Source organism: Anomaloglossus baeobatrachus, chromosome 4 (assembly GCF_048569485.1).
Source record: "Anomaloglossus baeobatrachus isolate aAnoBae1 chromosome 4, aAnoBae1.hap1, whole genome shotgun sequence".
In the NCBI taxonomy this organism is placed as follows: Eukaryota; Metazoa; Chordata; class Amphibia; order Anura; family Aromobatidae; genus Anomaloglossus; species Anomaloglossus baeobatrachus.
Window position 1 is genome coordinate 358,890,317 of NC_134356.1, and position 26,943 is coordinate 358,917,259.

At 42.6% G+C, this 26,943-nt stretch overlaps 1 protein-coding gene across 2 annotated transcripts in view; it reads right to left on the reverse strand.

Moving 5' to 3' along the window:
• The window catches only part of TBC1D22A (TBC1 domain family member 22A), an 811,105-nt gene that overhangs the window by 601,585 nt on the left and 182,577 nt on the right, over positions 1–26,943 (reverse strand). For both annotated transcript variants that reach the window (XM_075342553.1, XM_075342552.1), the window contains exons 6-7: positions 18,115–18,243; positions 14,193–14,255 (exon numbers count right to left, since the gene is read on the reverse strand). In XM_075342553.1, the coding sequence (XP_075198668.1) occupies positions 14,193–14,255; positions 18,115–18,243 (192 nt within the window). The remainder of the gene's footprint in view (positions 1–14,192; positions 14,256–18,114; positions 18,244–26,943) is intronic.

Here is a 26,943-nt window from a genome sequence, read left to right on the forward strand (position 1 = left end):
TAAGCGGCCGGCCAACAGAAGTAAAGGGGCGGAGATGAGCGGGCCGAACATCCCGCCCACCTACTTCCTTCCTCACACGTGTCACAGCGTGTAAAGCCCCCTAAAGGCTCAAATGAGCAATGAGAACTGCTCTGGAGAATGCCAATGGTGAGTGTTGGGGATTGTGATTTTGCAGTACTGATGACAGCAGTTCAGTCAAAAGCTGAGAGGGAGAGCAAGAGTGGCGCCAACTTCTGTTTAAAAATCAATGAACTTGAGAGAGGTGGCTGGTGTCTCATTACTTAAAGGGGTTATCTCAGACCATTTTAATTTTTCCTTATGGACCCAAGATTAATCAGACAGGTAATACTTGTCTGTTCAACCCGACACCGAGTTTAAGGGGTCATGAACAGCTCTTGCCAACAACTCATATCAACAGAACAGCTCTTGCTCTTCTGGGCTTCTCTATTGACAGGACCTGACCATCAACATCATGCTAATTGATAGCTATGTTTTCTAATGAAGAGCTATTTATATTTTAAAAAAAATGTTTGGATAATATGAAGTTATCATATATAGTATTTTTAATTCTCTATTCTTCAAGACAAAATAATAGGTGACCTGTTACCAAAAAATCCTAGGTTTGTGTTCCGTAAAGCCCATTCATTAGGCAACATCATCGCCCCCACTATAGCAAAAGATAAGAACCAAACGAAGTCCCTCAGTGGACATCATGGCAGGCTTTTTACCTTGTGGTAACTGCACATGTACACAAACAGGCATAAAAAGACGGCTTCAAACTAGTTTTACCAACACAAAGGGGGATAAAACATACAAAATAACCTAGTTCATGTCCTGTTTGATTACAGGAATTATTTACAGTATTAAGTGTCCTTGCAACAAACTGTATATAGGGCGAACAAAGAGATCCCTCACCATTAGAATCAGTGAACACTTCAAATATATGAAAAAGGGATTCAAGGGACATCCTCTTTCACGTCATTTTTTAGAGTTTGACCACCGCTTGGTTAAAAATATGACCTTTTTCTGTCTCCAAAAATCCATCCTAACTGGAGGAGTGGCAACTACTTAGACCAAATGTCAAGTATGGAATCTAGATGGATTTTCACACTTGACACCCTTGTCCCCAAAGGACTCAATGTGGACTTTGAGATCTTTGCCTCTGATTAAAACCATACATCCATCCAGTTGTTCATTTTATTTTTTCACAAGTTCATATTCATATTTTGGAATTACTTTTTCCTTTTCTGGTATACTAATTTAAATCTACATATGGAGATATGGATATAAACATTATTTTCACTTTAAACTTACACATATAGTTTCCCCCATTTTTTTTTTTTTTTTTTAAAACTTTAAACTTACACAAAGATTTCTCTTTTTTTTTTCTCTTCTTTTGGAGGATATTTAAAGCGGCTATTTTACACTCTGGGACTATCCCTGAGGAAGAAGGATTGCATTCCTTTGAAACGTGTCGGATATAGTACCCTTGTATCTGTGCACGCTTGCTAAACCTCCCATTATACACAGTGGCGTCACCCATCCCTGAGCTTGCGGTAGTTGGACGGGAGAGTTTCCGGCCGGGAACTCCCACCCACTTTGCCCGGCGGCCTGTTACGCCGCGCTCCACGCAACTCCCGCCCGCACTCCTGACAGACCAGCTTCCACGGACATCCCAGCCAGCTAAGTAAGACAATTACTGCCCCTAGCAAGCCGCCTGCACGACTGACATTTTTTCACTACACCGCAGCTGACTCATACAGCCAACTATCTGACCTCACTATCTCTGACTACATGACACTCGGTTTACTATTACCTAACACAACCATCAGCCAGGTTGCAGGTTAACCCTTGAGCATCTACATCCTCATCAGGCAGCCTGAATTTTCACTAGCTGAACTCAGAGCTCATTGACGGATAATTTTTTGAATCATCACCTAGTTCTATTTAGAACAATTTTCTAGGTATATTAACTACTGACCCTCAATTCTAACGTATATTTAACCATAACACGGTCAGTTATAGGTTAACCCCTGAGCTCCTACATCCTCACCATTTAGCCCGAATTTTTCTACAGCTGAACTCAGTGCTCACGGACAGGTAATTCTGAAATCTCTACCTGGTTTTATTGACAGGTAACTTTGAATTCCCCACCTAGTTTTAATTACAGAACTATTCTAGGTTTTATTAACCATTTTCAACTCTGACATGTATTGTCTATCTTCAATAAGTGGCGCCAGCTAAATTAACCAGTTTCAGTAATCATATGAACATCCTCTCTATTTATTTCTTTATATTCACTAAACAAACAGCCTATCAGGTATTTGCACTTTTTATATGTTACCAATATCAATTTTTACACTGTTCCTTATTTTCATATGGTTATTTCATGTGATTATATCATTTTCATTCATAATCTTTTAATATCGTATACCATTTTTACCAGGTGATACTCCAATCTTTATCCCATCCAGTTGCTGAAGCCAGCACTACATATTATATCCTGTAGACACGCTTCATCTCATCAGGTATATTTCTTATCACCACCGGTAACATTCGTATTCTACTAATTTCAATTTACTAATTATTTTTAGGACATTTTCCTAAATATTGCTAATCTATCAAGCTTCCAAAAGCAAATACATAGACACTCAAAAGACCAGTACTGGTAGGTTCCCCCCCCCTTTTAGGAAGCACCCCCATTGTGGAGCTTAAGGTGGTGTCACACATAGCGACGCAGCAGCGATCACAGCCAGCGATCTGACCTTATCAGGATCGCTGCTGCGTCATTACATGGTTGCTGGTGAGCTGTCAAACAGGCAGATCTCACCAGCGACCAGTGACCAGCCCCCAGCCAGCAGCGACGCGTGGAAGCGTAACTAAGGTAAATATCGGGTAACCAAGGAAAGCACGTCTCTTGGTTACCCGATATTTACCTTAGTTACTTGCGTCCGCCGCTCTCACACTGCCAGTGCCGGCTCCCTGTTCTCTGCACTCCTTGCCAGAGTAAACATCGGGTTAATTACCCGATGTGTACTCCAGTTACGTATGCAGGGAGCCGGCACTGTCAGCGTGAGAGCGGCGGACGCTAGTAACTAAGGTAAATATCGGGTAACCAAGGAAACGGCTTCTTGGTTACCCGATGTTTACCGTGGTTACAGCTTACCGCAGGCTGCCAGACGCCGGCTCCCTGCTCGCTTCAGTTCGTTGCTCTCTCGCTGTCACACACAGCGATGTGTGCTTCACAGCGGGAGAGCAACGTCCAAAAAATGAAGCATGACATTCAGCAACGACCGGCAACCTCACAGCAGGGGCCAGGTCGTTGTTGGATGTCACACACAGCGACAGCGACAAGACGTCGCTGCTACGTCACAGAAAATGGTGACTTAGCAGCGACGTCGTTGTTGTTGTCGCCATGTGTGACACCACCTTTACTGTCAACACAGACTAATCTACTTACTTTGGTTTACAGGTTCGTACATAAAGGTGAAACACCAAAAGTTGTTCTCTCCTCTTGTCATTTTCACAAATTCTACATTTTCATCCTCAATGTGTTCATAACCACCAAGTAATTAGTATTTAACCCAGATCCTCAATATTCCTATTATCAGTTTACCTGTATTTATTCCTGTCATTTTATTCCTAACAGGTCCCAAGTCTCCCCTTCTGTCCCTAAGTTCCTCACCAGGACCCTCTCAACAATACCTCCACGCAGAGGTTTGTTTTGTTTTGTTGTTATCTATAATGTTTTATCTTAAATTATTATATATTTTACTAATTCCCTGCTGTGTCTCCATATTTGTATACCTAAATTTAGGTCTACCCATTCACTCTCTTTTCCCACTCATCCAGTTAGTAGTAGTTTTTCAATTAATTCTTCCTTTAGACTGGTTTACGTGGACCCTGACAACTGCCTGCAGCTTTCATTCCCTTTCCCCCCTCTTTTTATATTTCACAGATATTATCAGTCCTGTGTCCCCTCAATACCCCCAGAGTTAAGTATAGCCCCTTTCCCATTCCTTGTGGGAGCGCTAGTGTCCATCTTAATATTTTTCATTCTCTTCCAATGACACTCCTCACGGTAGTGGGGTGCCGACTTCACATGGTAGTGGGGAGCCAGCTGTCAATCAGTATGACATCAGCAGTAATGCTCTGTCAACAGCAGAGTGGAAGAGAAGCAGCTGCTCTGTCGAGCTGATGTCAGCGGAAGGAGCAGAATCACCGGTAGGAGCAGACTGACTGCTCTGAGCCAGCAAAGATCGTCGCCAGGCAAAAAAGGCTGCTAGTTAGCAACTACCTGTATAAGTTCTTAGGCCTATAGAAAAAAAAAAAATAGTTCCCGGTTGCCCCTTTAACTTCTCAGCCTGATATGTAACTGCTACATACACTCAGCCAGGCTCTGATTGTTGATATCCTTGGCAAGAAGTTGCACCTTATGTGAGATAAAATCTCTCACTGCAGGGAAATTACACCAAATAGTTTGGAATTGACATGCTTTTTCTTTCTTATTTTAATGCTGTCTAACGGTACCAATTTCTTACACGAGAGTTACTATCCTAGTCGTTGACGGATGAAACAAGAGCTAAGCACTGAACTGTGCTGCGTTGTTTCTATAACTATCAAATTATTGTTGCATTAGTTTGCTTTGCAATTCAGTCTAATCAGATTTGTACCAAACACAATTTTTTTATTTGGTTAAGAGGTGGTGACGAGCTTAGCCTTTTCAAGTAATGACAGCATCTCATCCTTTCAGATGCAAACTGTATAATTTAATCTCCTGTGCAAGAATTAAACTGGTTACCCACAAACAGGCCAAAAATGAATGACCTCTAGGGGTGACACTGCTTGGATTCTCACAATCACTCAAAAAGGGGTGCAGAGATCTGGTTCCTCTTCATTGGACTAGTAAAAATTGGAGTTAAATTGAATGATGCACAGGTCTCGCATGCACCCTACTACTCCATTCAAAGTTTATGAAGCTGATGGAAAGTCAAACAATGTATTTGGCTGCAAATAGAGAAAGAAGGGGGATCGGACCAAGTCTCGTGTTTGTGGGAAAATCACCTATCCAATGAAGATTCTAAAGGTTTCTTTGTGGACCAACTCATTCTAACAGAGCAGTTATGTACCTAACCAGAAGTGAAAACATATTATAATATCAAGTGTTGGTGCAGGAATCTCTCTTTCTACCTGCTTTAAATCTTCTTCATGCTTTGCTCTCTCTTTCTCTGCTCTCATTAAGCTGGGTCGGCTTATAAAAGGTGTAAAATGGGCCAGACTCGTGCAGTAGTGGGGATGGGATCTGTTCATGTGTGCTGACTGTTTGAACATATATTATCGTCATATCTCTAATAATATCTGCTGCTCCGTGTGGAGCAGGGGATGCTTTGTCTTGTTACAAGTTTGGCTTCAAAATAAAGAATTTTAAAAAAAAAGTGTTGGTGCAGGAAATAGTAATATGTTGGCATATGAACCATTTACTAACAGTAGGTTATGAACTGGGACTGCATCTGAAAAAAAGTATTGATGAGATGTATCAATATACTAATGACTTCTCAGAAAAGGATATAAATAAAAAAGCGCCTGTGTCTCCTCAATTACAAGTTAGATTATGGGGTCATGACTTTAATTGCGCTCTCCTTCCCATCAGCTTAGGCCCTGTGCACAAAGAGCTATTTTATCGCCGGTTTCTACACATTTTTGAGTGCAGTTTTGTTACATAACTGCATTGAAATGCTTATGCCAACAAAGTCAATGAGAATCCAGACGTTTTGTGCACTTGTTGCTCTTATTTCCTTTGCTGATCTGATTTGGTGCAGACATAAATCTGCAGCATTTCAATTCTTTCAGTTTTTTTACATTGTTTTTTTCACCCCAAAATGCATAGAAAATGTACGGAAAAAATATGCATAAAAAAAACCACCGAAAATGTGTCGAAAACGTACATATTTTTCTGCCAAAAGATGAAGATTTGGTGGAACAATTTCTGCAACCAAATTTTCAGTGTGCATACAGCCTTAAGACTATTTTTTAATTTCCTGGGAGGAGGTTCCTGCTGACCCATAAAATTATAGGCTATTCAGCCCAGGTAGGGGCATGATTAGGTAGGGGCATGATTAGTTAGAGACCTAGCATACGAGATACACCATGGTGGCTGCTTAGCTCACAAAAAACTGGCAATTTTGATATCCTAAGTGTCTCAATTTTTAAATCTATTTCCTTAGCAGTAATGCATGTCCAAGTTCCTATATTCAGTGTATGTATACCTTAGTGTCTCAGAGTGCAGCTGTTTATTAACTTATTTCATGTTCACTATGCAACTGATCACACTTGTCTGTTAGGAGGTGCCATCAGTTTTCTTATTTTGGATTATGGGGTCATGCCTTCTGACTAAGCTCTCCTTCCCATCATCTTAAGGCAATTTTCCATTTCCTAGCAGCAGGTTCATTCCCGCCCATAAAACGTATATTGTTAAGCATGGGTAGAGGCATTTAAGTAGGGACCCAACATAAGAGAAATGCCATGATGCTGGCTGCTTGGCCTTTTTATACTCTTAAGTGTCTCAATTTTTAAATTTATTTTCTTTGCAGTAATGCATGTCCAAGTCCCTATATTCCAATTACAATAGGCTATGGACTGGGAGTAAATGGGAAAAAAGTATTGATACTTGATATATATCAGTATAACCTATTTCCTATCCAGCATTTTGTATTAATGACTTTTCAGAAAAGGATATAAATAAAAGGACTCCTGTGTCTCCTCAATTACAAATCGCAACTTCTAAACCATATTAATAGCAAAAATAATAGACTGTAACATGAAGAACTTATCCCAGACGATTATGTATGGAAAGAAGCCCATCATTTCTCCACCAGAAGAAATACTGGATAATAAAATACATGCACATTTCAATAAAAAGATTGGTTAGGCTTTTGATCAACCATGACAAAAGCTGATGTATCTGTCAATCATAAGGGAAAACAAATAAAATGTATCTTACTATGCAGTGATACATTCTGAATAAGTGCTCTCTTGTGTGAAGTGTGACTTTGGATAATTATTTGCTTTGTGCATCTATTAACATTCTAAAAGATTTCTATCAAATGGGACAACCAAGAGATGCAAAATAGGAATCACACCGGGGCGAGTCACAGAATTGAAAATTAGGTAGCAAAATTACACCTCTAAAATTAATATAATCCATTCCAAAATTCTTATATTCAATGTTTGCATAATATAGCACTAAAATCTTATTCTTTCAAACATAGTTCCTATGCCGGTAATGCAGTTCCAGAATTCCGATGTTCAATGTTTGCATGGTATAACATTTTAGAGTGCAGCTGTATATTTTTTTTCTAATATTAATTACAGGCATGGAATGAATGGCTGAGTGCAAATTACTACATGCACCTGCAGATTAAGTACAACAATGGAGTATCCTGTTGAGTTTCCTATACAAATGCAATTGCATGTACTGTAATCTATGGGTAATGTTCTTTAGATTTCCCATTATGTCCTGTGGATGGTTATCTCATGGGACTAGGCTTTTATCAGTGGCCACCAGATATATAGGCCCACCTCAAACAGAGTATAAAGTGTGTAAATGAGAAACTAGACAGCTTCCAATTAGAGATGAGTGAACCTTGGATGAACACCGACTTTTTTATAAAAAAAAAACAATAAAAAAAAAAACAGTTCGGGTGCTTTACATATGAACTTCACTCGTGCAAGCATCACTGTGCTCAGGTATGCTCGGTGCTCTGCCCAGTGCGAGCCGCTTGCAGTGTTTGAATAGCTCACACTTTGGGTGACAACAGTGTTATCAGATAAAATGTACAACACCACCCCCCCAAAAAAAAATAATAAAAAAAAAAAAAAATATCGAAGAACGTCGCCCACCATCCCCCGGAAATAATCTGCTTTTGGCTGGCTACATGTGGGCAGAGACCTGCACTGCCAATTGACTTCCATTGTGGTTCAAGCCAAGTCTGAACCTGTGGAGGTACGGTTTGGCTGCATGAGCCGAACTGGACCTCCACGGATTCGTTCATCTCTACTCCCTATAAATAGATACTCGGAGCTCAGAATCTTGCAACTATCCTTGTGTGCCTTGTATTGCAAATATTAAAATTTGTTAAATGCTTTATTACAAAATGTTTTTAAAGGAAATGTATCGTCAGAAAAAAAAAATTGAATAACTGAAAAAATGTAAAGTAATAATGTTTTAATAATTTGTTTAAATATTATTTTTTTTAATTGAGCAAAATATAAAAAAATTTTTTAAAAAGTTTGATATTTTCCACTGTTTCCACTGTTAAACACTAGGGGGAGCAGCTTCTGAAATCCTACAGAAATCCCACTGTAAAAAAAGATCACATTACAGCTGCAGTATAGTGGGCGGAGTCTGCTCTCCTGTGTGTGATGGCATGCTTCCCCCCTCCTAATCTTACAACAGATAACAGAGAATGACATGTAGGGACATAGTGCAGAGCCATTTTGTTGGTGAACAGAAATGTCTAAAGTGTCACCAAGGACAGAAGGAGTATCAACCAGGACAGGATTAGATACACAGCTCAGCAGACAGTATCACACAGGTGAGGATTAGATACACAGCTGTGCAGACAGTATCACACGATAGGATTAGATACACAGCCGTGCAGACAGTATCACACAGGATAGGATTAGATACACAGCCGTGCAGACAGTATCACACAGGATAGGATTAGATACACAGCCGTGAAGACCGTATCACACAGGAGAGGATTAGATACACAGCTGTGCAGACAGTATCACACAGGATAGGATTAGATACACGGCTCAACAGACAGTATCATACAGGATAGGATTAGATACACGGCTCAGCAGTTTCACACAGGAGGATTAGATACACAACCCTGCAGACAGTATCACCGGTACACACACAGGCCGACAGGTGGCAGGCAGAAGGGGGGGGTTGAACAGGGGGTGTTTTTGGAGACAGTAGCAGCGGTGGTACTCACATGCAGTGGCGCACACACACACACACACACACACACAAACACACACAGCAGCAGCGGCGGCGGGTAGAGCGGAGGGAGGGGGTATCATTAGAGACGGTAACTTTCGGCGGCAGTAGCGGGGGCTGGGTAGAGCAGAGGGAGGGGGTGTCATCGGAGATGGTAACGGGGGAAGGGGAGGGGAGGTGGCCCGTACTCACACATCCCGGCGGCGGGTGATAGGTGTAAAGTGGAGCAAACAGCATGGCTGTGAGCTCCACAATGATAGCGCCGATCTCCTCCCTCTGCTGTGATCTGGACAGCTCAGGGGGCACGTCCAGGTCACAGCAGACACCCACTGTAACATTACTGAAGGGGTCGGATCCCGACCATTATTCTCTATGCACAGGGGCTGCCATAAAGCAGTGAGTAACTGTCGTTACACACACAGCAAATCCATGGCAACCCCCAGTGCCTCCAGTAAAATTAGAATTACATAAAAACTAAATAAGCTGCGATTTTCATTTTGTATTAAAAATAGTTGATTTCATAATCACTATTTTTAATACAAAAATAAAACAACGCAATACATTCCCTTTAAATAGGTACATAAAATTTCATACTATCATACGCGTTTCTGCCATCACGGGCATTTACTGATGTATGAAAAAGAGGAATACTATTCCATTATGACACCTTTTGCTTGGTTGGGCTAATTAGGCTAATTAAATATAACGTGTACGGGAGAAGTGTTTCTTATTGCATATTGTAGGGTAAGTTCCCTACAATATGCAATAAGAAACACAATTCATCTCCTACATTTTAGTGATTAGTGGGGTCTTGGCACACAGACCTCCACCAATCAAATCCTCTGAAATGTCTATCTGATAGTGTAGGTGTCCATTAATTTAACATGATTCTTCAGAAGAGGTTCCACACCAGGTAAGATTGGCAGATTCTCTTCCCCTTCACTTAATGACAGTGAATACGCATGTTCATAATAGTGGAGCAATCAGACGTAGTGCCAACAGCCATCTTTATGTATTTGGAGTGATAAACTTCTTATATATACTAAAGAACACCCTATATGGATGCAGCATTTGAAACCACATGCAGTGCCTTGAAAAAGTATTCAAACCCCGCGAACTATTACCCATTTTTCCACTTGACATCCACAAAGTTACATGTATTACATTTGGATTTTATGTGATATAGCAACACAAAGCAGCAAGTATTTATGAAGTGTTAGGCTATGTTCACACTAGAAAAATGATTTTTCTTAAGAAATTTCTTAAGAAATTTCTTGAGAGTGAAGGATTAGCGCACCTGCGTTAAAAACGCACCAATAACGCAGGTGCGTTTTTGGTGCGTTTTTCATGCGTTTTCGGTGCGTTTTCTTTCATGTTGGTCCCTGCATTTTTTAATGCCTTTACAGCAATAAAGCACATTGAAAATAAAAAAAAAAAAAATAGATAATACAGAGATAGATATATGATAGATAGATAGAGGGATAGATAGATAGATAGATATTTAGGGGAATAGAAAGAGTAAAGAGGGATAGATATAGATAATAGATAGAGGGATATAGATAGATAATAGATATTTAGGGGTATAGATAGATAGATAAGATAGATAGATAGAGGGATAGATAGATAGATAGAGACAGATAGATGATAGATCGACAGAAGGATAGATAATATAAAAAGATAGACAGATAATATAAAAAGATACTGTAGATAATAGATAGATAATAGATAGATAATATAGAAAGATAGATAATAGATAGATATTTAGGGGTATAGATAGATAATATAGATAGATAGATAGATAGATAGATAGATAGATAGATAGATAGATAGATAGATAGATAGATAGGATAATAGAGGGATAGATAGATGGATAGATGGATAGATAGATAGAGGGATAGATAGAGGGATAGATAGATAGATAATATAGATAGATAGAGGGATAGATAGATAATATAGATAGATAGAGGGATCGATAGATAGATAGATAGATAGATAGATAGATAGATAGATAGATAGATAGATAGATAGATAGATAGATAGATAGATCTATCATAAGCCCCATCATAAGCCATGGACTTCCATAGCCCCCATCCTAGAAGTGCCCCCACAGTCCCCACCCTGGATGTACCCCATCCATCCTTCCTACAGTCCCCACCCACCATGCCCACAGCCCCAGTCCCTAATGTACACTTGCTTTGGCAAAACTAATTTGTATTTGGTCCTGCCAATAAATCTTATTTGATTTGATTTGATAGATAGAGGGATAGATAGAGAGATAGATAGAGAGATAGATAGAGGGATAGATAGAGGGATAGATAGAGGGATAGATAGAGGGATAGATAGAGGGATAGATAGAGGGATAGATAGAGGGATAGATAGAGGGATAGATAGAGGGATAGATAGAGGGATAGATAGAGGGATAGATAGAGGGATAGATAGAGGGATAGATAGAGGGATAGATAGAGGGATAGAGGGATAGATAGATAGATAGAGGGATGGATAGATAGAGGGATGGATAGATAGAGGGATGGATAGATAGAGGGATGGATAGATAGATAATAGAGGGATAGATAGATAGAGGGATGGATAGATAGAGGGATGGATAGATAGATAAGATAGATAATAGAGGGATAGATATTACAGCTTTATTTATGACGTTTCCCCCCACACACTGCACTTCTCGCGGCCGGTAATGTGTTCACATCAGCGGCCGTGAGAAATGTCCTGTAGTTCCCCGCAGCCTCGCTCAGGAGCTGCATTCAGCACTCGCTCACTGACCCGTGGAGAACTGTCACAAGCGGCTGGAGCAGGGCTGGAAGCGCCGGGGGACATCGCTGTGGATTACGTCGGAGCTGTGTCTGGGAGGGGTTAATACACTGGAGAAAGAGGGAGTTTTTTGTCTTTTATTCAAAATAAAGGATTTTTCGGTGTGTGAGTGTTTCTTTACTTTCACTTTCGGATTAGTGACGGCGTGTCATAGACGCTGAGATCACTAATCTTGGACTTAGCGGCAGCTATTAGTTGCCGTTAACTCCATATTACCTGGATTGCCCCAGCATCACGGCATCTGGAGGAGCCGGTAACACGCCGGGACTGCCGCATAATGGATGCGATAGTCCCGGGGCAGCTGCGGCTGATATTCTCAGCTGCGGGAGGGGGAGGGGCATTAACCCTGTCCCTCGCTCTCCCCAGCCTGAGAATACCGGGCCGCCGCTGTGTGTTTACCCGGCTGGAAGGTAAAAACACAGCGGAGCACACGCTTTTTTTTTCTCTTCTCCTTCCTCTTCCTGTCCTAGTGACATCACTTCCCTGCAAAACGCAGTGCAGGGAAGTACACTATGTCCCGAAAACGCGAAATAACGCGGGAATAACGCAGGTATAATGCAGGAATAACGCATATCACTTGCTACCTGCGTTATTCCTGCGCTATTTCATGATTACATTACAGTCAATTGAGTGAAATAACGCAGTTAGCTGCAGAAAAGAAGTGACATGCTCATTCTTTTTCTTAAGAAAATCTACTGAAAGAATTTTCTTAAGAAAAAAACGCAGTGTGCGCACAGCTAATTTTTTTCCCCTTAGGTTTTGCTGGGGAATGTCTGCAGAAAGGTTACAAGAATTTCTCAAGAAATTTCTGCAGCAAAAACGGACCAAAAACGCAGGTAAAAAACACAGTGTGTGAACATAGCCTAAATGATACATGGTTTTCTAAATATTTTAGAAATATGAATCTAAAAATATTTATGTCCATTTGTATTCAGACCCCTGTAGTCTGATACCCCGAACTAAAATTCCTGAGTAACCAATTGCCTCCAGAATTCCCGTAATTATTGAGTCCATCTGTGTATACCGTATTTTTCAGATTACAAGACGCACATTTCCTCTCATATAATACGAATGTAGCTCACCGGTCTGTGGAGGAGAGGGATCACAGGAGGCAGGGGTGATGCTGCGGGCACTGTGCTATGCCGGTGAGGCACGGGCCATCCTAAAAATATCGGCAGTGTGGGCTTCAAATAATGGTGCCCAGAATAGGCGCGTGCGCAGATGGAGTTCTCGGCTCAAGATCTCATCTGCGCATTGCGCCGCCTCTGACCCATTGATCCCCAGGCAGTGGACTTAAGGAAAATGGCACATGGAGATGGTGTGTGCGCAGAGGATATCTCAGCTTGTCATTGATCTTATAACTCAATCTGCGCGTGTGCCAACTACGGGCGCCATTTCTTTGAAGTCCCCACCGCTGACAGTTTTTTTAGTTGTTGCCTGCCTCACAGCTCCCGCAGCGAGGATCTGGGACATCGCCCTACTCCACCACCACCCCTGCCTTCTGTGACTCCGCTTCACCCCACTTTGGTGTGTCTAATGAAACAAAAATTACGGTAATTTATTCACCAGAATAACTACTTGTTACTTAGTGTTGGTATGTCCCATAAAATCCCAATAAAATACATTTAAGTTGTTGGGTGCAACATGAAAGAGTGTGGAAACATTTACAGGGTATGAATACTTTTTCAAGGCACTCTATGTGAAGTTATCCATGTGTTTACAGGCTTTTCTGATCTCATGTAAAAAAAAAAAAGTTTACTTGTAATTAGGGAGTTGATATCTAAACTATACACACATGGAGTTAGGAAAATCAAAGGGTTAAAGCCAAAGAGCACATGCCAATTACTATTTTAATAACAGCAAAAATCCCGTGTTAGGCTTGGGTGCACATCAATTTTGGCTGTAACACAAATCACGTATCCAAAGATACTGTGCCGCTGCTACCTCACAGCGTAATGCAGGTGTTTGGGGTCACATTGTAACCTGCAAGGTACTGTGACAAGCATGTTGGCAAAAGTAGGAACAGTTTGGATTTTATAGAGACTTTCTGGTCTCAGTAACCCCATTCACCCACATTACACTGCGACGTAGCAGTGGCACAGGGCGATCATTGACCATGCAGCCTTTGTCTGGGCCAAAAACCCTGTGTAGACCCATGCTTATGGATATTCTGTTATTTTCCAGCCATTCAATGAATTCTAACATAATTACCTGCATGGAACACACAGTTAAGAGGCACAAGCTTTGAGGTCCCCATCCGTTCCTCTGGGCAGCACCGAGGACCATGCATGACGCAGAGGGAAAGTAACTAGAGGACGCCAGGTCCTGAGCTGAAGGGACATGCAATGTATACAGAACTCACCTCAGTAACGACCGGCTGTAGGATCAACGTCTCTGGACTCATTCTAGGAATATCTATCCGAATCTGCAAGCACAGAAAACAGCAGATTTTGGAAACAGCTTTGGCATTTAACCACATATGTTTCCATTTTCACAAGCACTTTCTCTTTAACAATTTAGTTTTATTACTAAACCCTCAACTGCCTTTTGCATTAACAATTCATTTAGACAACAAGACATGTCCATGCTTTCCATTTATATTGCTGTAATATATTTGCATATTTACAAGTCCTCTGTTGACTCGTGTATAACAGATGAGAAATATTTGAAGGGCAAGTGGAGTCCTTTGAATAAGATGCTTAAATAGAATCAGTAAGCCCTGCTTTTCACTACACTAGCTATGGGATAGAATAATAGGCTTGATCACTCGAATTTTAGCATTTACGAGCTGCAATTGACCAATTAGCATAGAAGATAATATGAATAAAAGGTGGTTAGTTAAAAAGTCAAAACTTCTGCTCAATCCTGTTAGCAATGTCACATTCAATGATACTACGCAGGTGCAATAACTATCCTTATATTTCATACTCTTTATAAATAAAATGGCTCAAAACTTGCAGAGTGTCAGCACTACATCTGACGCTGCTCACACAGTAGAATCAGACACTACACACGATGCTGCTTTTGAGTGGAACAGAAAGGCTCTGGCATAGACCAGCTGTGCTCTTCTTAGTAATTGGGCTTGCAGGAGTTTGTTTCTGCTAGTATGTGGATTACTGCATGAGTCACATGTTGCAGGAGACCTATTACATTTGCCTCCGCCCTTTTTAAGATGGTGGAGCCTGTTCTCCCATGCCGATGATAGCTTTATGTGATCTCGGACCTTGTGCTTTGTTATTCAGTTGCTAGTGAATTCCTGTATGCTGTTTGGTGTGTTGTAGAAATTCTCTTGGCGTCTGATTTTTTTCCTCCCTTTCTTTAGTTTCCTCCTGATCACGTATTGTCTATACCTCTGTGAATGACTGGTGTGAGTTTGAGTTTTAATTTTTCTCCAGTCTGTTTATTTGTGTGGGATTAATCATTCCTGTCCAGACCCTCTCCTGGGTGGAGGAATGGAGGGCCACTAGACAAGGGTTGTTCAGGAGCTGGAGCAAGGAAGATGCCTCAAACATCGTCACCTTCAGATGTACCTTTGGGATCAGGGTCCACTAGGGTTCCCCTAGCCCGAGGACCAGTTTAGGCTCCACTGTCCCAAGTGATCCTGTCACACCCAGTCACATAAAATTGCAAAAATAAGTAAAAAGAAAAACCTTTTTGATAGCATATTGCTAAGATGTTTTCTAGATCTGATCTGGGACCCCCCCAAGCACTTGGACATCAGATTGCCTGAAAATTCAACTGTGGTACTCCTGTCCAGATTTTTTCTAATATATTTAACTTTGACCACAACCCAACAACTGCATTTACTTCTAATTTAGAACTTTTGGGCCCATAGGTCTTCAAAGATTAAAGAATATAAACCACCAGGATTTTCATATATAAACTAAACCCAGTGCTATACTGGCACTATCATGCTGATTCTTAACATACCTTTAGTTGTGACATCAAATATATATACTTTCTGAAACACAGGCAAGTAAAATTAGTGAAATGCACTGTTACTTGATTGATAGGTGCTGCAAAATATCTAATAGGTGGGTTGGGTTTTGCTAGTTATTCCCGCCCTTGTCTGCCTGCCTGTCCTTCCCCTGTCTCTGTTATTTATACTAATTACAGTATATCACATATAAAAATAGCAACAAAAAGAGGACAATGTCCTCCAAAAATTAAGTATTACTCACAGCAAGTTGGGCTGCAGTGTGTACAACGCCCAGGCCAAAAGCTAATGCTCTACCAGGATACAGCTAAACCCCCACTAATGTGGAAGCATCACGGGTGCAGGAGAAGCAGATCACACACACACCTCAATGGAGGGGAGGCGAATGCTAGATGATAACACTGCACACTAGTGGCTTGCATAGAGCGCTGTTCACATGCAGATGGCACAGTCACAAACCCGCAGCCTATTAGGGGACGCCCTTCTATTAGATCAGACGGGCTGCCAAGCCGTACCCCACTGTGTATCATGCACGGACAGACACTCTACAGTGCAAGGCCCAACAGAAAGGGGCCTGGCTGTATCCTGTACAAACAAAAAAATATGAGGTTTTTGTTGGTATTTATGGCCATAAAACGTAAGCCTACACCCTCGTCACAGGACCTCATGTCTGTAGGTCCCTACACTAAATATAAAAATAGCAACACTAATTACAGTATATCACAGATTAACTAAATCTCTTCACTAAGATGGCGTTGAAGTTGGCCTCTGTACATATCTTCGGCGCCATCTTTGTGAAGACAGTGTGAAATCATCTTATTGTTTTGTGACCTATGCGAGGATGGCACATGCGCTCCCGCTGTCACAACAAGAGCAGAGGATGCGAGGGCGCCGTGCCTGTTAATTGCACGTCTGCTGATCATATCATTAAGGGAACAGACATAGAGGTAGTAATGCCAAATACTAGAACAGCTTTTAAAAAAGGGCTGGATGATTTCCTCCATACACATAACATGTTGGTTGTAAATGATTTAGTGACAGATGTATACTTGGTAGAGGAAGGTTGAACTAGATGGACCTAGGTCTTTTTTCAACCTATGTAACTATGTAACATTGCCAGGATGTATAGGTAGGTCCTTGGTCGTTAAGGAGTTAAAGGTACAATCTGAATGCTGCATGGTGACCTTCAGTAGGCCAAGCACATAGCTAATTCTGAGAAGCCAGAATTCTGGAGTCAGTACAGTTGTAGACTGCATTTTTTCTACTAAATATTAAAGGGAATCTGTCACCAGATTTTTGCTACTTAATCTGAGTGCATATAACGAAGTGGCAGTGGCCTGGGTTTTAGCAATGTGTCACGTACTGGGCTGCTTGCTGTGGTTTTTATTAAATCACTGTTTAAATCAGCAGGAAATTATCACTAGAGGACTAGTAAACTTGCTACCATGTGGTCTCCACATTCATTAACTTGGTATCATTCTGTCGACATCATCGATTAGCAGCTTCCTGCCTATGCACGGTGTTCTCAGAAAGCTGTCAATCAGTGGTGTGGGTTATACAGAACTCAGCAGTCAAAGAATTGATAGATCTGTAGCATTTTAAACAATAATGTTATCACAACTGCAGCAAACTGCCAAGTAAGAGCACTGGCATCAAGGTCTATGCCCCTACATCATTCTGCTCTCAGATCACAGTAGCAAAAATCTGGTTACAGATTGCATTTAAAACAATTCAGGTTTTTTGCTCAATTAGTTTTGCCTAAAAAAACTTTCATAAATTGTATGCTCCCTGTTTAACATAATTGTGTAGTTTAGAATTCAGAATGAATCTATATATCAAAAAATTGTGGCACATGTGCATCACATGTTATATAATGTGAATAGATCTCAATGCAGCCCTCCGATAGGACCAACGGAGCTGCATGGTGGTCCCATGATAGAGCAATGAAAGAGAAGTCAAAGACTTTGGAATGGAAGAAGAGCTAAAGAAGGGCGCCTAGTGTTCTATCTACACACCTGACTTGTATAGTCGATACCTAGTGTGGCCTTGATTTAATTATTAGGGATGATCGAATACTTTGATTATTTGGCTTCGCGAATATTTTCCGAATACCTCACCGCTATTGGACTATTCGTGAATATTCGATGCGCAATGTAAGTCTATGGGAAACCCGAATAACAACTATTCGGAACTATTCAGGCTTCCCATAGACTTACATTGTGCATCGAATAGCGGTGAGGTATTAGGAAAATATTCGCAAAGCCGAATAATCGAAGTATTCGATCATTCCTATTCATTATACTTCTGGATGCGATGGCACACTTCTCATTACCTATGGAGTTGTTACCTGTCGGTATGTGCTTTGATTTGCTTCATCATTCCTGGAGTTGTAGTATTGTTCTATGAAGGCAAAATACTCCTTCTGCTTTCTTTTCAGTGTTCCATCTCTTCTTTCCAAATTTGCTGGAAGATAGCCCTAACATACAAAGAAAGAATGAAAAATTTAGGAATAAATAATAAATCGCACTGACACCTAGCAGTCACCAACAGAAAGAGATGCAGTTGTATCCGGGATTTTAGCATAAAGCCACGTGTACAGGTAAATGCACGAATAACAGACGCAGTACAGCTCGGATTGTGACAATGTCACAGTTCAAGACCGTTTGCCATGGTACTTAAGACTGCTAAACCAGCTTCACTTCTACAGGAAAAACATAGTATTTATATACAAGACAACAATCTTACATTTCTGACCTTTGTCAGACTGGCTGCAAAAACAAAATGGAAAATATAATAAAATGTTAATGTTATCACACCCATCCCCATTATACGTCTTGTACAAATCCCACAAGCAGGGCATGTTTTATACCATACCTGCTATAAGTGCTGTCTTACCACATATAAGGTGGGGAAAATAGTATTTGATACATTGCCGATTTTTAAAGCTTTCCCACCTACAAAGAATGGAGATATCTGTAGTTTTTATCATAGGTACACTTCAACTGTGACAGACAAAATAAAAAAAAACGGACCTGGATATGTGCTGATGTCAGCAGGGGGATCTTGCATACCCGGTAGGATTTTAATCCATGATGATGTTCTTTGAGATTGTGGTCACAGGTCTCTTTAGGTCATTGACCAGGTCCTCATGCAGTTCTGGGATGATTCCTGACCTTTCTAAAAATCACCCTTACCCCACGTGGCGAGATCTTACATGGAGCCCCTGACTGAGGAAGATTGTCAGTCATCTTGTGTTTCTTCCATTTTCTAATAATTATACCAACAGTTGTTGCCTTCTCACCAAGCTGCTTGCCTATTGTCCTGTATTGTATCCCAGCCTTGTGGAGGTTTACAATATTGTCTCTGGTGTCCTTAGACAGCTCTTTGGTTTTGGCCATGGTGGAGGTTGAAGCGTGATTGAATAAGTATGTGGGCAGGTGTTTTTTATACATGTAACGAGTTCACACAGGTGCAATTAATACAGGTAATGAGTGCAGGGTAGGAGGGATTCTTAAAGAAAAACTAACAGGTCTGTGACAGCCAGAAATCTTGCTGGTTGGTAGGTGATCAAATCCTTATTTCATGCAATAAAATGCAAATTAAATATTTAAAAATCGTACCATGTGGTTTTCTGGATTTTTTTTATTCTGTCTGTCACAGTTGAAGTGTACTAAAGATAAAAATTACAGACCTCTCCATTGTTTGTAGGTGGCAAAACTTAAAACATCAGCAGTGTATCAAATAGTTATTTTGCCCACTGTATAACAATAGCAGAATTACATCAGTCACACGGAGACTTATTCATTTTGAAGATTTAGTATTGTATCAAAACAAAAGTTGATAAAAAAAAGAGGTGGAATCCCCCATTCCAAAATGTGGTGGCGCATCATTAGAATAAGCCCACACACTCATCAGTGGGGTCAGGCCACCAGAATACTCCCCCCAATCTCAGAAGTAGGCAGCTATAAACAGAAAATTCCTTTAAACTTGGGACGCAATTAGAAAACACTGATACATTTTAAACTTATATACTTTTCTTTTCGTAGTGTCAACTATAGATGCCCTATGCAGAGTATTCCCTGCATACAGGGATGAGCAGATGAGAATTCTTATAACACACATAGCTGCACTCCCATATCTTACAATACACATGGATAGACTCCCATATCTTACACCACACACCACATCTATATGCACTACCGTATCTTACATTACACATGCATGCACTCCCATATCTTACATTACACATGCATGCACTCCCATATCTTACATTACACATGCATGCACTCCCATATCTTACATTACACATGCATGCACTCCCATATCTTACATTACACATGCATGCACTCCCATATCTTACATTACACATGCATGCACTCCCATATCTTACATTACACATGGCTATACTCCCATATTTTACATTACACATGGATGCACACCCATATCTTACATCACACATGGCTGCACTCCCATATCTTACATTACACATGCATGCACTCCCATATCTTACATTACACATGCATGCACTCCCATATCTTACATCACACATGGCTGCACTCCCATATCTTACATTACACATGCATGCACTCCCATATCTTACATTACACATGCATGCACTCCCATATCTTACATCACACATGGCTGCACACCCATAGCTTACATCCCACATGGCTGCACACCCATATCTTACAAGACACATGGATGCACACCCATATCTCACAACACACATGGATGCACACCTATATCTCACAACACACATGGACGCACTTTTATATCTTACACCACACATGGCTGCACTACCGTATCTTAAAACACACAAGGATGCACTCCCACATCTTACAACACACATAGCTGCACTACCGTATCTTACAACGCACAAGGATGCACTCCCGCAACTTACAGCGCAAAATGATGCACTTCCATATCTTACAACGCACAAAGATGCACTCCCATAGCTTACATCAGACATGATGCACGCCCATAGCTTACATCAGACATGATGCACGCCCATAGCTTACATCACACATGGATGCACTCCCATAGCTTACATCACACATGGATGTACTCCCATAGCTTACATCCCATATGGATGCACTCCCATTACTTACATCACACATGGATGCACTCCCATTACTTACATCACACATGGATGCACTCCCATTACTTACATCACACATGGATGCACTCCCATTGCTTACATCACACATGGATGCCCCCTGTATCTTACAACACACATTCCTGCACTCCCATATCTTAAAACTTACATGGCTGCACTCCCATATCTTACAACACACATAGATGCACTCCCGTAACTTACAACATACATGGATGCACTTTCATATCTTACAACACACATGGATGCACTCCCATATCTTACAACCCACATGGATGCACTTCCGTAACGTACAACACACATGGATGCACTCCCGTAACGTACAACACACATGGATGCACTTTCATATCTTACAACACACATGGATGCACTCCCATATCTTACAACCCACATGGATGCACTCCCGTAACTTATAACACATATGAATGCACTTTCGTAGCTTACAACACGCATGGATACACTTCCATACACTCTGCACATATGACTGCATTCACATCAGATTCACCACATACATGGATGTTCTCATACCCAATGTTCTCCAGGATTAGTAACAGCTATAGGCTCTCTTAACCCCAATTGTCTATAGTATAAGTGACATAGGCAGACCCATGATAACCACCCATAATTAGTGACTGCTGCAAGTCCCACACCCACATGAAAGCAGTCAATATAAGCAATGTACAACCAGGTGTTTTCAGAGCTGTCCAAATGCTGAACAGTTCTCCACTTACGAAGTTATGGAATAGCTTCCTACGGTCCTGGATACTGAGGGACAGTCCTGAAGTTGGGGAGCTATTTTTTCAGATGTTACATACATGATAGCACTGTGCCATACTGATTACCGGTAGTTATTTAGAGGATGCATCAAATTTACACTTTTCTATACGCTGTACACTGACTACTTTACATTGTATCACAGTGTCCTATCTTCAGTGTTGTCCCATGAAAAGATAAAATATGTACAAAAATGTGATGGGTGCACCCACTTTTATGATATACTACATATCAGTGCACACACACACTTTTTTTAATTACTTTGTAATCTTCTAATGGTATGTTCAACATTTTCTTTCTTTTCTACACATTATTATGGGGGACAGCCATCTTTCTTCAGATGCCCCTGTGCTCTATGAGCAACAGTTTAGCCTGATATTATAGTAAGATAATGGCTGAGAAGAGATGAGCGAACCCGAGATTAAGCGTTCAGAGTTTGTACCAAACACAGACTTTACAAAACAGAGTTTGGATTCGGTGTTCGGATGCTTTATGTATGAACACCACTTGAGCGAACATCGCTGTGCTCGAGTACACGCGGTGCTCAGCCCAGTGTGAGCCACTTGCAGCGTTGGCAGCAACAACAGCACAATCGAACGTAGTGTTCACGGAATAAAAATAAAAGTGGGAACCCCCCCTCTACCCATTTATGGCTGGCTGCATGTTGTTAGAGACCTGAACTGCCCAATTAGTGACTTCCATTAGGTTTCGGGTCAAGTCCAGGACCCCAACAGAACTTTATCTAAAGTCTGAACCCTAACAAGCCAAACCGAACTTCCACGGGCCCACTCATCTCTACTGCTGAGAAGTGATCTATATAAGAGAGAATGAGTAAGTCTATTTTAAGTCCTTAATTCATATTTTCTATTGAACAAGAGTAGAAATTGGCATAAATATCTGCATATCGTAAATTCAAATAAAGTAATATACATAGACCTACATAGATCATATATATAGCGCAGAAGAACTATGATGCATGAACCAAATCGCTAAAGGAGCAACCAAAACAAGGAGAGAGGAGGCGATCAACAGTTCAATAATATTTTTATTTTATATTAATATTCATAGAACATGTGGACAAGTGAAGGGAGGAAACAACGGTATACATCACCGCAAACAATCTAGGTATAAGATAATAGTGTGCCAATTATATCCAAAATACAAGATATAGAGTCATATCTAGGGCCGTATTTACCATTAGGCACCCGTGGTCCCGTGCCTAGGGCGGCAGGATGCAGGGGGCGGCACCTTCTAGCAGTAAAAAAAAAAAAGAAAAAAAAAAAATTTTTTTTTTTTTTTTTTACACATTTATTAAATCCACTGTATTTTCGGAGGGGGGAGGGGCGCACTTTATTTATTTGTATAAATAAATGTATTTACCATTAGGCACCCGTGGTCCCGTGCCTGGGGCGGCAGGATGCGGGAGGGCGGCACCTTCTAGCAGTAAAAAAAAAAAAAATTTTTTTTTACATATCCATGTCCACATGTGGACAAGTGAAGGGAGGAAACAACGGTATACATCACCGCAAACAATCTAGGTATAAGATAATAGTGTGCCAATTATATCCAAAATACAAGATATAGAGTCATATCTAGGGCCGTATTTACCATTAGGCACCCGTGGTCCCGTGCCTAGGGCGGCAGGATGCAGGGGGCGGCACCTTCTAGCAGTAAAAAATAAAAGAAAAAAAAAAAAATTTTTTTTTTTTTTTTTTTTACACATTTATTAAATCCACTGTATTTTCGGAGGGGGGAGGGGCGCACTTTATTTATTTGTATAAATAAATGTATTTACCATTAGGCACCCGTGGTCCCGTGCCTGGGGCGGCAGGATGCGGGAGGGCGGCACCTTCTAGCAGTAAAAAAAAAAAAAAATTTTTTTTTACATATCCATTAAATCCGCTGTATTTTTGGAGGGGGGAGGGGGGGAGAGGCGCACTTTATTTATTTGTATCCACGTCAATTAAGACTCGAATGCAGACAAACTGCAGCGGCCGGGCACAGAGAGCTGATTGACCCCGGAACTGCCGGCGCCTGCACTTCCGGGGTCACAGGCGCGCCAATCAGCTCCTTCCTCTGTGCTGCGTCCAATGCTGTATGGATTTCACATGCAGAGCTCACAGCAGGACGCCGCAGTGGACGCCGCGATGGAAGCCGGTGTCAGAAGAGGATACTCACGTGAGCCAGGAAGATGACGGCGGGCCCTGGAGCAGGTAAGTGCTCGCAGAGCTGAAGATTCATAAGGAGCGTGGGGGTGTCTCTAATGCAGACTGGAGATCTGCGTATGGGGTGGGAGGAGAGAGGCTGATACTGGGGGAGACTTGGGGGAAGAGAAGCTGATACTGGGGGAGGCTGGGAGGAGAGTATGATGCTGGGGGAGGCTGGGAGGGGGAGGCTGATGTTGCGGAAGGCTGGGATGGGGGGAGGCTGACGCTGGGGGAGGCTGGGAGGAGGGAGGCTGATGCTGAGGGAGGCTGATGGTGGGGGAGGCTGGGAGGAGAGAGGCTGATGCTGGGGGAGGCTGGGAGGAGAGAGGCTGATGCTGGGGGAGGCTGATGCTGGGGGAGGCTGGGAGGAGGGAGGCTGATGCTGGGGGAGGCTGGGAGGAGAGAGGCTGATGCTGAGGGAGGCTGAAGCTGGGGGAGGCTGGGAGGAGAGAGGGGGAGGCTGGGAGGAGGGAGGCTGACACTGAGGGAGGCTGATGCTGGGGGAGGATGATGCTGAGGGAGGCTGGGAGGAGGGAGGCTGATGCTGGGAGGAGGGAGGCTGATGCTGAGGGAGGCTGGGAGGGGGGAGGCTGGGAGGAGAGAGGCTGATGCTGGGGGAGGCTGGGAGGAGGGAGGCTGATGCTGAGGGAGGCTGATGCTGAGAGAGGCTGATGCTTCGGGAGGCTCGGAGGAGAGAGGCTGATGCTGAGGGAGGCTGATGCTGGGGGAGACTGGGAGGAGAGAGGCTGATGCTGGGGGAGACTAGGAGGGGGGAGGCTGATGCTGGCGGAGGCTGATACTGGGGGAGGCTGGGAGGAGGGAGGCTGATGCTGAGGGAGGCTGATGCTGGGGGAGGCTGGGAGGAGGGAGGCTGATGCTGGGGAAGGCTGGGAGGGGGGAGGCTGGGAGGGGGGAGGCTGGGAGGAGGGAGGCTGGGAGGAGGGAGGCTGATGCTGAGGGAGGCTGATGCTGGGGGAGGCTGGGAGGAGAGAGGCTGATGCTGGGGGAAGCTGGGGAAGAGAGGCTGATGCTGGGGGAAGCTGGGGGAGAGAGGCTGATGCTGGGGGAAGCTGGGGGAGAGAGGCTGAAGCTGGGGGAGGCTGGGGAGAGAGAGGCTGAAGCTGGGGGACGCTGGGGGGAGAGAGGTTGATGCTGGGGGGGCTGGGGGGAGAGAGGCTGATGCTGGGGGAGAGGCTGCTGGTGAAGGCGGGGGGAGAGCGGCTGCTGCTGGGGGAATGGGAGAGAGGGGCCAATCCTAGAGACAGAGGACAAGGGTTGAGGGATAGTGCAATGACAAAATCGATGGCGGGGGAGTGTAAGGACTCAGAATGAGAGGGGGGCAGCATTGGGAGCTCATTATGGAGAAGGGGCAGCATGTGTGGGCTCAGTATGGAGTGGAGCAATGTAGGGGAGTCAATATCAAGAGTGGGGTAGTGTGTGTGTGTGTGTGTGTGTGTGTGTGTGTGTGTGTGTGTGTGTGTGGGAGGGTGTCTCAGCATAAGCGTTAGTGTGGTGGTCTTAGGATGAGTGGGGCAGCATGGAGGTGTCATTATGAAAAAGAGGAAGGCAGCATTAGGAGCTCATGGAGAGGGGCAGCATGCATGGGACATTGTGAGGAGGGCACAGCATGCATGGGAAACTGTGAGGAGGGGGCAGCATGCATGGGACACTGAGGAGGGGGCAGCATGCATGGGACACTGTGAGGAGGGGGCAGCATGCATGGGACACTGTGAGGAGGGGGCAGCATGCATGGGACACTGTGAGGAGGGGGCAGCATGCATGGGACATTGTGAGGAGGGAGCAGCATGCATGGGACACTGTGAGGAGGGGGCAGCATGCATGGGACATTGTGAGGAGGGGGTAGCATGCATGGGACATTGTGAGGACGGGGCAGCATGCATGGGACATTGTGAGGAGGGGGCAGCATGCATGGGACATTGTGAGGAGGGGGCAGCATGATGTGAGGTCAATGTGCAGATCATATTTCATAATTGAGGAAGGTGTGGTGGGTATAATTTATAAGGGAGGGCAGTGTGTAGTTTATTAGGGGCAGTGTGACAGTCACACTATATAAGTGGGGACGGTTTGGTGGGAATATTTTATACTCATGCTATGTTTTGATGTGCCTGTGGTGATCCCCATTGGGGGGGTTAGTGCCCTTCGTTTCTCATTGATACTTTTTCAAGTGTTTTACAGAGTAGATCTGCCTTAAACAGATGTCGTGTGCGAAAACTCAGTGTTACGTTGTCACTAAGGGGCGCGACCACTTAAAGTGCCTAGGGCAGCACGAAGGCAAAATACAGCCCTGGTCATATCCAACAAGGGTAGGGGTCCCATAGATAGGAGAAGGGACCACATCAGGTCGACCCCTCAATCCACTCCTGCTAGAATATTTTTTATATAAGTAAAATCTGCTATATCTATAACAGTCTATATAGGTTTTCAAGCAGGAGGGGATGAGACAAGACCTAAGATGTGGAAAGACCTCCAAGATGTTATAAATTTAATATGCTATAAATTACATAGTAATAATACACATCCATATATTCACGCATCACATAGGAATTTTACTCATGTAATAGTCCGTAGGAAAATGTGTTCCATGTAAACTCTGTTCTAAGGCCATAACATACAGGCCCCATATGTGACAATAGAACATCAAAAGATGGTTTATATATGTGTAGAAAATAAATTTCACACAGAATCAATACATATGGAGGAACAGTGGCACGAGCAGTGATATGGGAATACCTCACAGAATGATAATAGACATACCAGTGCACAAACGCGCTATAAATCCCATATGTTAGTGTACATCCATATGTTTACGCATCGCAACAGGAAATACCATGTATTAATCCATAGGAAAGTATATTCCATGCGAGCTCTGCTCTAAAGGCCACAGCATACAAACCCCGTATGTAATAATGAAACATCAAGGAGTAATTTATATGTATGTAGAACGAATTTCACACGAGATTAATATATGTGAAGGAACAGTGGCACGTGCAGCAATATGGGGATACCTCACATGATGAGTGAAAGCATGCAAGTGCACAAACACACATTGAATCCCATATGG